Source organism: Urtica dioica, chromosome 11 (assembly GCF_054948205.1).
Source record: "Urtica dioica subsp. dioica isolate 48M chromosome 11, U.dioica_male_clone48M_v1_H2, whole genome shotgun sequence".
NCBI lineage: Eukaryota > Viridiplantae > Streptophyta > Magnoliopsida > Rosales > Urticaceae > Urtica > Urtica dioica.
This window is the reverse complement of record NC_142766.1, coordinates 23,107,888-23,122,997: the sequence shown is the minus strand read 5'-3', so window position 1 is coordinate 23,122,997 and position 15,110 is coordinate 23,107,888. Positions and strand designations below refer to the sequence as shown.

At 31.4% G+C, this 15,110-nt stretch overlaps 1 protein-coding gene across 1 annotated transcript; it reads left to right on the top strand.

The window, feature by feature from the left end:
- Positions 1-8,515: 8,515 nt before the first annotated feature.
- On the top strand, positions 8,516-11,252 carry LOC149382613 (uncharacterized). The gene is made up of 2 exons (XM_089630632.1): positions 8,516-8,919; positions 10,269-11,252. The coding sequence occupies exons 1-2, from the start codon at positions 8,618-8,620 to the stop codon at positions 11,098-11,100; spliced, it is 1,134 nt and encodes a 377-aa protein (XP_089486758.1). The 5' UTR covers positions 8,516-8,617; the 3' UTR covers positions 11,101-11,252.
- Positions 11,253-15,110: the final 3,858 nt, after the last annotated feature.

Genomic DNA, 15,110 nt, shown 5'->3' with positions numbered 1-15,110 from the left:
TAGGCCATGAATTTGGAATACTTTCCTTTGGCTCGCAGATTTTACGGACATTTATGCTGTTAAAAAAAATGTGAGCAAAGTGTTTGGTTAATTGAAATTGAATGGCTAAGGGGCTTTGATTTCCATTTGGCACAATTTTACGCACCCAAATTATTGCGCAATCCGACATATTTATTTTTAGTAATAATATCATGACGTGTAGAAAGTGCAGTTGTTTCAGGATCTTTTTATTTATTATTTATTGTTATTATAATTCTTTATGAGTGGGAAGCAATTAATTAGCGATTCTGATTTTGAGTAGTACTTTTTGGAGAAAAAATGCTTATCGAAAAATAATCGATGGGTGATGGAAATGGTAAGTTGGCTTTTACATCTGATTAGATGTTCCTTTATCCCTTGAAAATGAAGGAAAAAAGAAAATAATGACATTGTTAAAGTCCAAGTAACATGAGAAAACCCCCACTAAATAGTCATAATCACCCTATATTCCTTTTAATTGGTGCAATTAGACATAATTTGCTTAGAATCATGCACCACAAACTTTAATATATATGTTGCAAATTATTTAATTTTAATGCTACACCTACAACTTTGTGTCCTTGCTATTCTAGCAAGTACTAGCTGTAGTACATGATGATATCATAATATGGAAATTTGATTTCTTTTAATTTTCTATGTAAAACAGTTTTGTAGATCATTTTCTGTTGATCTTCTAGGTGTATATTATACTAAGGAAGTTATTCATTGTATTGAAGTGGGAATGGTCAAATATTCCTATCAATCAGTGACTTGGATGCTTTTGGAAGGACTCGTTGACTTTTGTGATGGAATTCAATATATATATTTCTTGCAATAATTTGAATTTTGAAGTACAACCGAAACGCTTAGGTTAGAATTTGGAACATATATAATACAGCTAGCATATAAAGTGAATAATACGTACATACACACATATATAAATAAATATAATGATAATAAATGCATAAATTTGATACGAAATCAACTAGCTAAAAAAATCTTAAAATGAACTTTAGTGTTTCCCTCGAGATGATGCACATGAAGTAACATCATGTTGTTACAAATGTCAACAAGACGTAGACGAGAACATAGCGACCAAGTCAATGCATTGAGGAAAACATGATTTTTTAAAGATCCGTTTGGAACTTGAAAAATATGAAGAAAAAAAATGAAAATTTGAAGGAAAATAGAAATGGTATAGAGAATGCACGAGAAAAAATCAAACATCTTTATCAAGTTTGGAAGTAGCGAAAATCAAGTGTCTCTATTATTTTTTGTAAATTCAAACAAAACAAAAAAAAGGCAACATATTTTTTTCTCACACACATTGCCGTTGGAGCTTTTGGTACTCAATCGCACTCAGACACTCTCCGAGCGAAGCTCAGAAGAAACTCATTGCGAGTCAAATTGAGGTACATGGATAGAATGCATAATCTTTTAATACGTACTTGTGCTATGAACCACGATGAAGAAGAAAGACAACATGCAATTAATTAATAATAAAGTGCCTCGTGGAAATTATGGTGAGATTCTTTGGGAATGATATGTGAATTATCAGAATGGCTGTGGTGATGGCGAGTAATTATTATGTGAAATGACATTACTTTGTAGAGACTCATCGTCAAACCAAGTACCCACTATTATGTGAAATGACATTATTAATTTGTAAGCAGGTTTGGTTTTTCCATTCTACAAACATAATTAATTAATTAATACATGATAATGCCTAATATATCCATAAATTAACAGGTCGTGATCTTATTAGAGGACTTGCATCTGGGTTAATTTTAACGGGACGTCACTTTTTACTCATTATGGGGATTCTAATACATCAAATCAAAGTCGCCCCTTATTTAATAACATAAAGGGAGTTTTCTTTTTGGTTGTTAGCTTTTTAAAACCTAGATAAAAATTAATATTTTCTGAATTCGAATTCAACAGAATTTCGATTTGATTCCCTAAATCTTGTATTCACGAGTCATTGATCCATTAGATTTTGGAAGATTATTGATTTGTATTTTTACGTGCAACAACAGTCGTGATTTGAAGGATTTTATTGAGACTTTCACGAAATTATTACGTTGTGGTGAAAAAGAGTTATCAATTTTACGATGGAAATTATGCATGTAGTCAACAGATTGTTACATCTTGGAAACCATATCAATGATTCTCGTCACTCGCTGTACCGGTATTAAGCTTTTATATATTAACATGTAAAATAGTGAATTAAATATGTAATATGAAAGTTAATTTTTTTTTTAACTTAATGAAGTACTCTTCTTCTTTAAGTCAAATAGACAACAACAATATATAAAAAAAAAAAAGGAAACTTGTAGGAATATTTCCACACAAACAACAATTTTACTTTAGAAAAAAGAGACAGACTTAAACGTATAATGAAGCAACATTGTTTATGTACAAACAAAGTGAGAAACATGCATGGTAGTAAAGCAGCGTTTATTTATCTACAAAAATAGACTAAAACTTATATATCTATCTACAACAGCCTGAAACACATAACGAAGCAATAAGGCTGACAAGGTTTTTCGATGCAGTAGTTTTGGTCAATAATTATTGGATTATGAACGTTGTTCATTTCCAGTTTTGTGAATCTCACCTTTGCTCACATCGCACGAACCACCCTTTATAATCAAAATAGAGAATGTTCATACACGCTAAAAAAATGAGTTGGTATGTTTATTACTATCCTTTTTTTTTTTTTTTCTTTTTTTTTTTTTTTGCAGACGAGGTCTAAAGTTTTACCTGCCATTTCTTGATTCTGACCCCATTTGTGCTTCCAAAAAAATTAGATCCCATAACGTTCACATCGGACACGTGCATGTGCTATAGTATTCGGATCAGCTCCCAATAAGCTACCAATATTGCCCAACAAATTATATATATATTTTTTTTAGGAAACGTGGTCGGAGCCACGAAATATCATAAAAGCTCTCACGTATGGCGGAGGAAAATCGTGGTTACAAAGATAGGAATTAAACATAAATCAACGGAAAAGGAAACAGAAAACTCAAACAAACAGGGCCCTAGGAGGCCATGCGGGACCTCAACTCGCGATCATCGGCCCTAATGGCCTCTTCCGAACAAGGCGGGACTAAACTCAGTCAGGTCGAGGACGAGTGATGGTTAACCGCGTAGCGCGTTAGATTATGCGCTGTAACATTACAAAGACGAGAAATATGCATAATGCGAAAAACTTCAAGCTCCCTCACCTCTCTGAAGATGCGGTGCAAGATCGTCCCAAGCTCTGTCGCAGGCGTCACGCCCTCATCAATCATCATCACCACCCCCAAGCAGTCACGTATCTACCATTTTAGTCTATAAGAGTAAAAAAATTCAAATATATTTAAAAACTAATATTAATAAACAAAAAATTAATCAAATAAACCACCGAAAGTTTAAGAATTGTTAGATAGTTAATGTTTTGTAAATAATCAGCTCAATTTATTAACGGCATTCAAAAAGACACAAATACTAAAAAACATTCCCGCTTATTTTGGGTTTTTTTTACCTTTTTGAGTACCGTGAATAAGTTGAGGTGACTATTTGTATTAGTATTGGGTGCGACAGATTTGTATTAGGTGCGACAGATTTGTATTAGGTGCGACAAAGTCGCACCGGATAGCACTAACCATCATCGAAATTTTTAGTCGCTTGGATGACTATCTGGTGCGACATGTCGCACCTAATATGTGCTTAGTTGCGACATTTAGGTGCGACATGTCACACCTAATACCCTTCCGCACTCAATATGTTAATTTGTAGTAGTGTAAAAAGTTAACTATTATATAAAACGCTATAATCAAATGACTATATAGCTAAAAGACTCGTTAATTAATGATAAACTACTAGGAATAACAAAGGTTATTTGTTTGAATCCATAATCAGAAACAAACTGATGTGACATTTTCTTATTATTGCTATTGACTTTAAGAAATGGGAAATTACTATGAATAACAAAAGTTTATTTGTTTAAATCGATAATAAGAAACAAACTGATGTCACATTTTCTTATTATTGATATCAAAGAATTAATTTACAGTATATTTTTTTCTAAGTAATTGAAGAGTTCCTATTTTTATAATTTTTTAATATTGCAAAAAAAAAAAAACCCAACTAAATCAGTTATCCATATTAGTCATCGATAAAAGAAAACTACTAAATTAGATTTATAGTTTTTTTATGTTAATAACTACTAATAAAAGAGTTTCCAAAAAAACTATTCATAAATGATAAACTTCCATTTTGTGAGAAAATAACACATATATATTATGTGTTTAAGTGAAATATCGAATTTAACTTTTGATTTTCAAAAATATCGAGTTTGCACATTTAGTTTGATTAAAATGACAAAATTATATTATAAAATAGATAATAATTCCACAAATATTCTTTTTATTGACTTTTTATTAATGCTAACTTTGATATAAAAAAAATTGCACCAAATCCGAAACCAGTACTCGAACCCCCAAATTCTCAATTTTAAAATAAAAATAGCTCTAGATTGAAATAGACTGATAAAACTCATACTTTCAAAGAGATAGTTTCCTTCCATGTTCGAATTGCAACTCTGAGTCCTGGATTTGGCGGTCGAATCAGTGATTTTGATGACTATAGACTGTCGATTTTTACCTTTTTTTCTCCGTGTTTATTATTCATGATTAAGTGATTGTTGTTTGTTTTTTCTTTTTTAAAATAAATTATATATAGAGTGTGTATGATAGGGTAAAATGAGGTTTACATATACATATTAGAGTCAATATCAATGAACATTCAATAAAAGATATATCAGTGACACTGTTATCTATTTTAAGGTATAATAAATTCGTCATTTTAATTAAACAGAAGGTACAAACTCGATATTTTTTAAAATTAAAGGTTAAACTCGATATTTCATTAAAACATAACACACACACATATATATATATATATATATATATATATATATATATATATATGTATGTATCTTCCGTTAGAAATATCTCCAAAGTAATTAAGAATTATAGCTTTCTATAAGAGGGTATTATAATCTTTTTGTTTCTAAATGTTCATAGGATGAGAATATATTCATAAAAGATACATATATTCATTTTGTTTTGGTGGATGTCCCCCAAGTTATTTCCCAATTTATTTGCTCATAAAAATCATTAACGAGATTCCGGGAAACAATTTCGACAAAAATCATCTAAGAGCAACATGGATTTTATGAAAAATAATAAAAAAAATTGGTTAAGATATTTTCTGGCTAAACAGGTAACCAATTTCGATTAAGTTTAATAACCTCATATAACATAATCCTTAACCTTAAAACCAATGTATATCTTCCAGTTACAACCATCTAAAGAATACACAAATGTGCGTTTCTCATATAAATACTTCTTTGACCATGTCCATGACCCACACAAAAATTCCAGATCTTTTTTCTTCTTCTTTTGATTGAAAGAAGGTTGTACATATGCTAGGCTATGAATCAAGGGACGTTTTCTAAATATATTCATTTTTCGAGTTGGGCCAGCTTTATTTCATCAACCTAAAAGCTATATTTTTGCTTACTGCTGTGGTAATCAAATATTGGCATAGCCTAAAAAAAAAAAAAACAAAGCTTTGGCAAATAGTAAAGTGAAAGCATACAAAAGTTGAAGTCTTTGGAGTGCCTCCAACTGTTTCCGCTTTACTCTTTAATTTTTTTAATTTTTTTTCTTCTCTCTATTCCATTTTCTAGCTAGTTCTTTATAACAATACACACTATTTCCTTCACATACACAAATATAATAATACACATACATATACTGTCTCTTATTTTTTATATTACTATTATTTGCATGAAGATGTCAAAGGAAGCAACTGCAAAAGAAGATAATTGTGTCGTCATTGTTACTATAGAAATTAATTATGTTAAATTTATAATTACTGTTCAACTTTCTGTATAACTGCCGACACGGGTCACTCTATAATGTATTTTTGAAGGTTATTAGGTTGTGCTCACCTTTCATTGGAGTCGCTGTGATTAATGATATGCTTTGACTTTTTTTAATATAATATGACGTGTTAATACCGGCATAATTTGAATAATTATGAAAGTTGTGTACATCATATATATGATTTTTGGTTTATTTATTTGTCTGGTTTTTCTTCTCCCTTTCGCTCCCATCTCATCCCTGGCCTACAATTCAATCAAAACCAATTGTGTGATCCCATATATGGGTTCCCAAAAAAAAGTACTTAATTTGATCATTGAATTTTGATCTCTCTTTCTTCTTCTTTTTATTTTTCATCTTTACACTTGGAGGCATTACATTTTCTGTCCCAATATAATCCAATGGGGAATTCAAAGTTTTTTTTTTATCTCATTGATTGCTCTTTTTTACTTTGCACTGCTGTGCCTTGGGAACTTTTAGGCCATCCTTAAAACTTTATGTGCCCAAGAAAAAGAGCTGGTCATAATATATATATATATATATATATATATATATATATATACATATATATATATAAACCACAGTATAAAAGAATAATGATACAAAGGATTTCTAGATGAAATTTGACTAAAAGCATAGATAGCATATGCCATAGAGTACAAACAATTGTATCTTACTTGAGGGCCACCAAAATCTTTCTCATTTTCAGTTTTTTGCTCTTTTTATGAAAGATCTAGTCATCTCTGATTAATGTTTACTATATTTTTTTTAATGATGTGACTACTTTAATTTGAAGTAATATTCCAATCAATTCTAGGTACATATATACAAGAATAATTTATATATAAGGCTGTTAGATCATCACCACAAGGAATATATATTATTCTCTCAAAGCTATTTGTAGTATAATTCTGCAATGACTATCACAGTTTGAGAAAAAAATGAGTTTTGATGTCTAATTCCTTGATGACGTTAATAAACTATTAGAAGCAATTGAAAAAGATTTCTGATCTTTGCCTTTTCTTGTCTGCTATATATAGTTTTAGCACAAGAAAAACGCAAATAGCTTTGCTTATTATAAATTGATATGCAATAAGTCAATAACTATATTCAATGAACATCATTCAATCATTCATTCACAGGAAGGAAAACAAAACTATTACATGCATTTTTCTTACAAAACATATGAAAGACATATATGGAACGAATCTATCAGTTTCGTAGATTGCAATTCATTCATTCTTCATTTGCCGAATCAAAAAACTTAGCCATATGGGGACGTAAGAAACAAGTAATTATATTTCTCACTGTATATGCAGGACCAGCAGTAACAACAAGCTGATTAGAAAATTAAATATATATATATATATATATAATAATAATAATAAATAAATAAACTGATTAAAAGAGATTTGCTGATTATTCAAATCAGGAGTAGCCATCACTACTTTATCATTTCTCATAAGAGTGTTTTTAGGGCACAATCTTGAGTACGTAAAGCTTTTATTTCTTCCCATGACCCTATTTAAGGTTCACATCAAATATTTCAAATGACCGTTCTATGCCCTTATAAATCATAGAGTAAACTGAATAAAAGAGTGATAAAAATAAATAAATATCTTTTTACACCAAGATGAACTTATATGAATATGGGATTTTTGTGTTGATTTTATTTCAGTTTAATTGATTTTTCCATATATATATATATGTCTGCTATTATAATAAGAAAGATCCAAATCTCGTCTTTTTGTACACTCACCTTTTTCTCTATGAGATATATTGTGTTGAGTTGAGTCTCTACTACTTTCCTTAATACTCTCATGACACGTACATAGAAAATGGCTTAAGAATGGGGATATATATATATTTTGCCGCGTGCAATATATGTTGCATTATGCTTCATTATCTTATTCTATATCTTCAACTACACGTGTGACAGAAGGACAGAGAGAGTATGAGAGAGAGTATAATAAAGATTATGTGAAGTGGAAGCAATTAATATGTTGGCTTGGTTACAAAACAAACTCATGTATACATATAATAAGACTAATATATATATATATATATATATATATATATATATATATATATTTAAGCCTGCATATCCATGTATAATATATATATATATATATATATATGATAATAGATTAATCGGAATTAAGAGTATGATCTAATTTGATTATATATCTTGTGAATGAAGAAAAATACAGGTAAGTAAATATAACAGGAAAAATAGAGAGAAAAAGACAAAGGTCATGGAGTCAAAGACAAGACGACCACCAATCTCTCTCATGCCCTTCTAGTCCCTCTCCAAACCGTTTTCTACTCAGACCCATCAACCAACCCTATTATCCTCTCTCTCTCTCTCTCTCTCTCTCTCTCTCTCTCTCTCTCTCCCTCCCCTCTACACACTCTCTCTTTCCAATATTCTAAGCAAACCCCACAACCATCTCCATCATCATTATCATCATCATTCCCACAACCTGAAGTTTCAATATCTCTCTCTCTCTCTTTATTATTCTCTATATAGTCTTCATATAGACACATCAATCCGTCCAGTTGGGAATAATAATAATAATAACCATACGTACTGCACCAATAAACATCTCTCTCTCTCTCTTCTCTTCTCTCCTCTCATTGCTCAGTGATATCAGAGGAGAAGAATGAGGAAGCCAGAGCAAGCCTCCACAGGGAAAAGCAACAACATGAACGGTAACAACAATAACAGTACTAAGCTGAGAAAGGGGTTGTGGTCGCCGGAAGAGGACGAGAGGCTGATGAACTACATGCTCAACAACGGCCAAGGCTGTTGGAGTGACGTGGCAAGGAACGCCGGGCTTCAGCGATGCGGAAAAAGCTGTCGGCTGCGGTGGATCAACTATCTCCGCCCCGACCTCAAGCGCGGCGCTTTCTCTCCCCAAGAGGAAGACCTCATCATCCATCTCCATTCCCTCCTCGGCAACAGGTCTTTCATTTTTTTACCATATCTATAGATCACATTATATATGATGTTGTGTTGTTCGATCTCTCCATACCTACTAAATATATATATATGAGATATATGAGACTGTAGTTTAAGTAAGTTTTCCACCTTTTTAATTACTTGCGCTGGCTGGCTTTTCACTTTACTTTCTAATATGCTTTTAACTTATTGATGACTTTCTTCAGCCAATATAGATCACAAGTTTAGGTCATGAAGTTCTCTCTCCAATGGCTAAATATAATTTAGTGTTGCGTATATAATATATGAGAGTAGTGTAGTACTATAGTACTACTACTGATATCATAAGAAAGTTTTCCAGATTTTTTTATTTGCTATGGCTTTTAATTTTTATTTTTAGTTTTATTTTTTTAATTTTTTTTAGTGTATTGGTGAATTTTGTCTTCTACCTACTTTTGAGGAGGAAAAATAGGAAGGATAAAGCATATAGATAATTTCATTAATTTGTTTTTTTTTTCTTTCTTTTCAAACCAAGATATTGATTTATCTCATTGTTTTACAATGCATAAAACTTAAATAGGGGACAGTAGATATATGATATATACATGTACTAATAATCATAATCATTTGACAATAGATCACTAATTAATTACTTGCATGATTACACTCCTAACCAACTGAGCGATAGCTATAGTACTCTTAATGGGGTTCATGTGCATAACATATATATACACTATTCAATTCTCTTTTGGGTCCAAATCCAATGTACAATTTTGACTCTTACTTAAATATGTATTTTACTTGCGTTAACGAGACTTCAATAGAGGACATATATACAAATAAAAAGTGAAAAGGACAGAAGTCGTATATTCTAATGTAGCATGTACACCTGTGCATTTGAGTTGAAGACACTCCAAACCCTTAGCTTTTTTATTAAGTATATATTGATTACTTAATTAATTACTCTTTTCAAGACCAAGACCATGCAGTATTCATCGTTGGACAACAAGCGGCCCATAATACTTTAGTACGTAGTCTAGGAATATAGTTGTGATTGTGCTTTCTTTTGAGTAAAAAACAATATTAAGTGTTGTGGATTACAAACTGTGGATTAAAAAACAATATTAAAAATACATAAACAATTAATATTATCATCTGTCTGCGTCAGCCCTTTGAGTTGAAGACACTCCAAATCTGCCCTTTTGTGCACAATAAGACCCAATTATATATATTACCATGCATTTCATGCATATTGAAAAATCTACATGGCAAATTACCATTCTCAACCTAATAATAATAACAATGTGAAATTATTCAACCTTTTTTTTATTAGTTGAAAAACATTAAACCTAGTTACTCTCTTGGATTATCAGGTGGTCGCAAATTGCGGCGCGGCTACCAGGGCGAACGGACAACGAAATAAAGAATTTTTGGAACTCGACGGTTAAGAAGAGGTTGAAGAACATGTCGTCCTCGTCAACGACATCACCGAACGCGAGCGACTCGTCGTCGTTCGAGCTCAAGGACTCGATGGACGCCTCGGCGAGACTCAACATCTCGTCGTCATGCATGGAAAACGGCGTGTTCTCGACGACCAGCTACAACAACAACGTCAATAATAATCATCTCCAAGACTCGTTGCCTGTGATCGACCACGAAGCCCTAAACGGCCTCAACATCAACACCAACGACGCCATGTTCGGCTGCATCAACGGCTCATACTGCTTCAACCCTTTGTCACAAATCGAGATAATTGGTAATGGTAATTTCTTTGGATCATCAGAGAGCATTGGGGTTTTGAGTAGTAGTACTAGCTGTGGCAATATTTGCTCATCAGAGGCTGACATTTTTGTGCCTCCTCTTGAGAGTATAAGCCCTGATCAAGAGAGTCATGATCATCATCACCACCATCATCATCGTCAACATCAACATCATAGGTCAATGGTGTATGATCATGAGAGAGACATCATCACAAACAACCACAGCAACAACAACAACAACAACAATTACATGATCATGAACAACATAAACAGCCTTATCCACTGCAACAACACAGCCACCAAAATAGAGCAGATCAGCCAATCTGGGATTGAGAATAACAACAATTACTTCCAACCTCATGACCTAACAATCGGGGAGTGGGACTTGGAAGACTTGATGAAAGATGTTTCATCTTTTCCTTTCCTTGACTTCCAAATCGAATAAAACTTATCCACTTTTTTTTCTTATCTCCAAACACCATATATAAATATAATTTTTTTTCTTTCTCTTTTCTAAAAAGCCCTTTTCACTTTCTCATATACATATATTCGCTTATGATCTTCTTTGATTTGTTTTTTTTTTTCCTTCCCAAATTAGCTAAGAGAGTAGAATAAGAACACCATATATACCCCTTTTCCCTTATTATATATATATCATAGTCATGATCTGATCATGATGGTTTTCTGGTTTTGGTTTAAACCCTTGGAATAAGAAAGGTCACAATTATAACGGGGTATATATACATATAAAAAAGTGATCCTTTGAGAGAGTCTTGTAAGTATATGTGTATCTTTTGCTTTTGCGTTGTGAAAGTCAGTTTGGTCCGTATACTTGGGGTGAATACATAAATGTATACAATTGTGAAGAGAAGTATAGCTTCATACAAAAATACGTAGGGAAATATCAAATGATAAATGTATACGATTGTTATATAGAAACTTGTTGTAGTTTTACTTTTAAGATGATGAGATAATCTTGTACAAACCAAAAATATGTTCTGATGAGTGCGGAAGTTTGTTATTAGTGGCCGGTCTCTCTCTCTCTCTCTCTCTCTCTCTCTCTCTCTCTCTCTCTCTCTCTCTCTCTCTCTCAATCGTAAGTAAATGCTAATTATGATTTATGAGACAAACTATCAAGTACATCATGATAAATAACTGGATTATGGTGTAAGTACATACATATATTCTTTATATAATGATGCAAAAAATATATATTTTTTTGTCATATATTTACTTTCATTCTACATTTTTTTTAACATATATACTTTCATTTTTCTTTTATCAATAAAAAAAAATCCAACTCATTTAAGTGATACTTGATATAGCTCCGATTTTTTTAATAATATAAAAAGAACTAAAACAAATGAATTTCATCGAAATATAAATAACTAAATTAATTCACAAATATAATTTTGGTTTAGTTGTGATTTTTTAGTCTTTTATCCTGTTAAAAAGTTTAAATGAAAAAATGAATTATTTGAATTAATAGATAATTAATCGGTGTTGTAATTTAAAATAATACAAAAGATACAATAACAAAAAGTAAATTTAACCTAAACTGGGAACCTGTTTGTTTTCCAGTCTTTATTAGTTGCTGCATATAATTGAATCATCCTCATTTCAAATTACTTGTAATAATAAGGAGAAAAAAAAAAACCTTATACGATTAATCTCCGGCACGAATTGTATTTAATAGTAATAAGTATGTGTGTGTGTGCGCACTTGAAACAAAGGAACGTGATTTAATAATTTGTAGTATAATATAGGTGGAGTAAGTCTCTCATTACAAATATGGCGTTTTTTTTCTGGTTTATACATTGAGTTAGTTAGGCGTAATGGTTTATAGGTTTTCCGAAGTATGATTATAACTTTTTTTTAGCTCCAACTCCCATTCGATACCGCCAAACATAGCTAAACATAATTATGATATATTGTAAAGCAATCAATACAACGAGTAATTTTAGGCCACCCCTTTGTCGAAGTGATTAGAAAGCAAGTTTTGGAACGTGATCGTACAAATGCTAATTTATAGTTAGCACATGACGACAAAATAAGTGCTCGTTTTCAGTTGAATGACAACAAGAGAAGAGAGAGTGCTTCAATGAATCATTTCCTTATAGATTTCAATCTTACCATAACTAACGTTTTTTATGTGGGTTATAGATCAATTATTCAGTTTGACAAATGAGAAAGCTCTTTTCCTTTTCAGCCACAGTAATATTTCCTTTTTAATGCATAGTTGCCGATAATTACGCCTATGTTCCATGCTCATGATATCATATTTCTAATTCATCCCTTGTTGCCAAGTTTTTTGGGATTAATATTAGAAGTGTGATATCAACTCATACCCAAAATTAGTTCGAAGGATTATCAAACACTCGTAAAGATTTGATAATGTGGATTTTTTTTCAAAACTTCTTTGTGGATTAAGAGTATATGCAGTTTGTTAATAACCTTTGTTTCTTTGACTATATATACTCAATTTCAATTTCGAATAAAATTGTTAATGATCTGGAACTCAAGCCAATACGCAAGAAGAATAAAAAAAAACATCATTTCTATTATCCTCATAAATTAAGTGCATGTCGCGTTTCCTTTCCTACAACTATTCAAAATTAGGAATTTAAATCATCTTACGAGTATAGGGTCTTTTCGTCGTAAAAATTGTCGATTTGGGAACTCTAGTTGATAGATACACAAGAAGAATGAGAAACCGTTTTAAATGTTCTTATATATGTAGTGCATGTCCTTGCCTTGCCTACAACTATTTTTTGATAAAATCAATGAAGACTAGTTTAAGATTTGAAATTATTGAAGTAGACACATATGTATGACGAATATTGGGTCGTTCTGTGCTAAAAAAAATAATAAATATCACTTAATGTTACATGTATTTGCATACAAACCTCGAGGTTTTGATATATTATTTTTTCAAATACAGTTAATGCAGTACAATAATATATATATATATATATATGCTTTCATTAGTAAATTTGTCTTTATATACATTTATTATATTGATTTATATCTTTTTTGGGTATCTGTCTAAAACTATAATATAAACTGTATAAAATATGTAATGAAAATATAATATAAATTGTTCTAAAACTATAATATAAACTGTAAGAAAAACGACGTGAAGGAAATAAACGATGAAAATCGTAAAATTAAAAAGACATAAATAAAAACGACAAACAGCAATAATTGTCGAAAAACAAAACAACATAAAAGGGAAAAAAAACGATGAAAATCGGCAAAAAAACAACATAAAGGAAAAGCAGCTAGAGTTGTCAAAAAAACGACAAAAAAGTTGTCGAAAAACAAAGACATGAAAAAAGGATGAAAATTGTCAAAAATGACATAAAGACAACAACGAAAATTATCAAAAAACGACAGAAAGGGAAATACGACAAAAATAGTATAAAAACGACAACGAAACGGAAAAATATATCTTTCGACGGCCACAAGGGTCTCGACGACGAATTTTCAAGAGAAAATCGGCAATTTTTTATGGAATTTAAAACTATAATTTAGAGAAAACATTTTCTTAATTTAATATACAAAAACATTAAGATCTGGAATATGAATTCAACACACTTAAGTTAATAACACAAATAAATCAACGTGAATAGACGTATTTTTATCATCTAATCTCTTACTAATTACAAATAAGAAAACTATCTCTACTAAAAGAATTTGTAATAAGTTGCAACATCCGAATTTCCAATTCCAACCACTATTTTACCTCAAATAAAATATCTTAAATAGTTCCGACTCTTTGACATAAAAAAAGGAAACTGCCTTTTGGCATTCTCAAGAGCTTTCCAAGTTAAAGAACAAAAATGAAAGCGGATTAATACAATATAAACAAAACTATTCATAGTGTTTTTTTACAAATAAAATTTAGTGTAGTTCTGAACCACATACTACTAAACTTAAATTATTGAGTTTGGACTTTTGATATATATGTATGGGGGGAGTATGAAAAAGAAAGGACTAGAATTTGTGACTGACCAAAACATGACAAACTTGATAAATATCACAAATATGATATTATCAATAATTAACACTTTGCTAATGTCACATTCTTTACTTTATTTTTTATTTTTTTGGACTTGTTAGGCAACAAAATCCAACCAATCGTATCCAATGATTCAAGATCCACTATCCACGTGCACTTCTGTGGTTCGTCATCGCTATCTCCGGTTTCGGAGGGCAATTCCGTCATTGCAGTTCCACCTGACTCCTGGCTCTCCTGAACTCAGATCTCCGGTCCCCAAAAGAAGACTTAAAAAAAAACCCTCTCGCCCACTAGAATCAATCCAAGTGGACCCCTTGCATCTCATAAATAACCACGTCACCAACAAAAAGCAACCAATCATCCACTTCTTCTCCGCCACGTGTCAATACTGTCCAACCTGGCATTTTATGTGTCTTGTTGCGGCGGAGATTTCA

Bases quoted from the DNA above. Each gene is read 5' to 3' on its own strand.
- LOC149382613 (XM_089630632.1), top strand. From the start codon at position 8,618: ATGAGGAAGCCAGAGCAAGCCTCCACAGGGAAAAGCAACAACATGAAC. The intron at 8,920-10,268 runs GTCTTTCATTTT...TTGGATTATCAG, and splicing joins CATTCCCTCCTCGGCAACAG to GTGGTCGCAAATTGCGGCGC.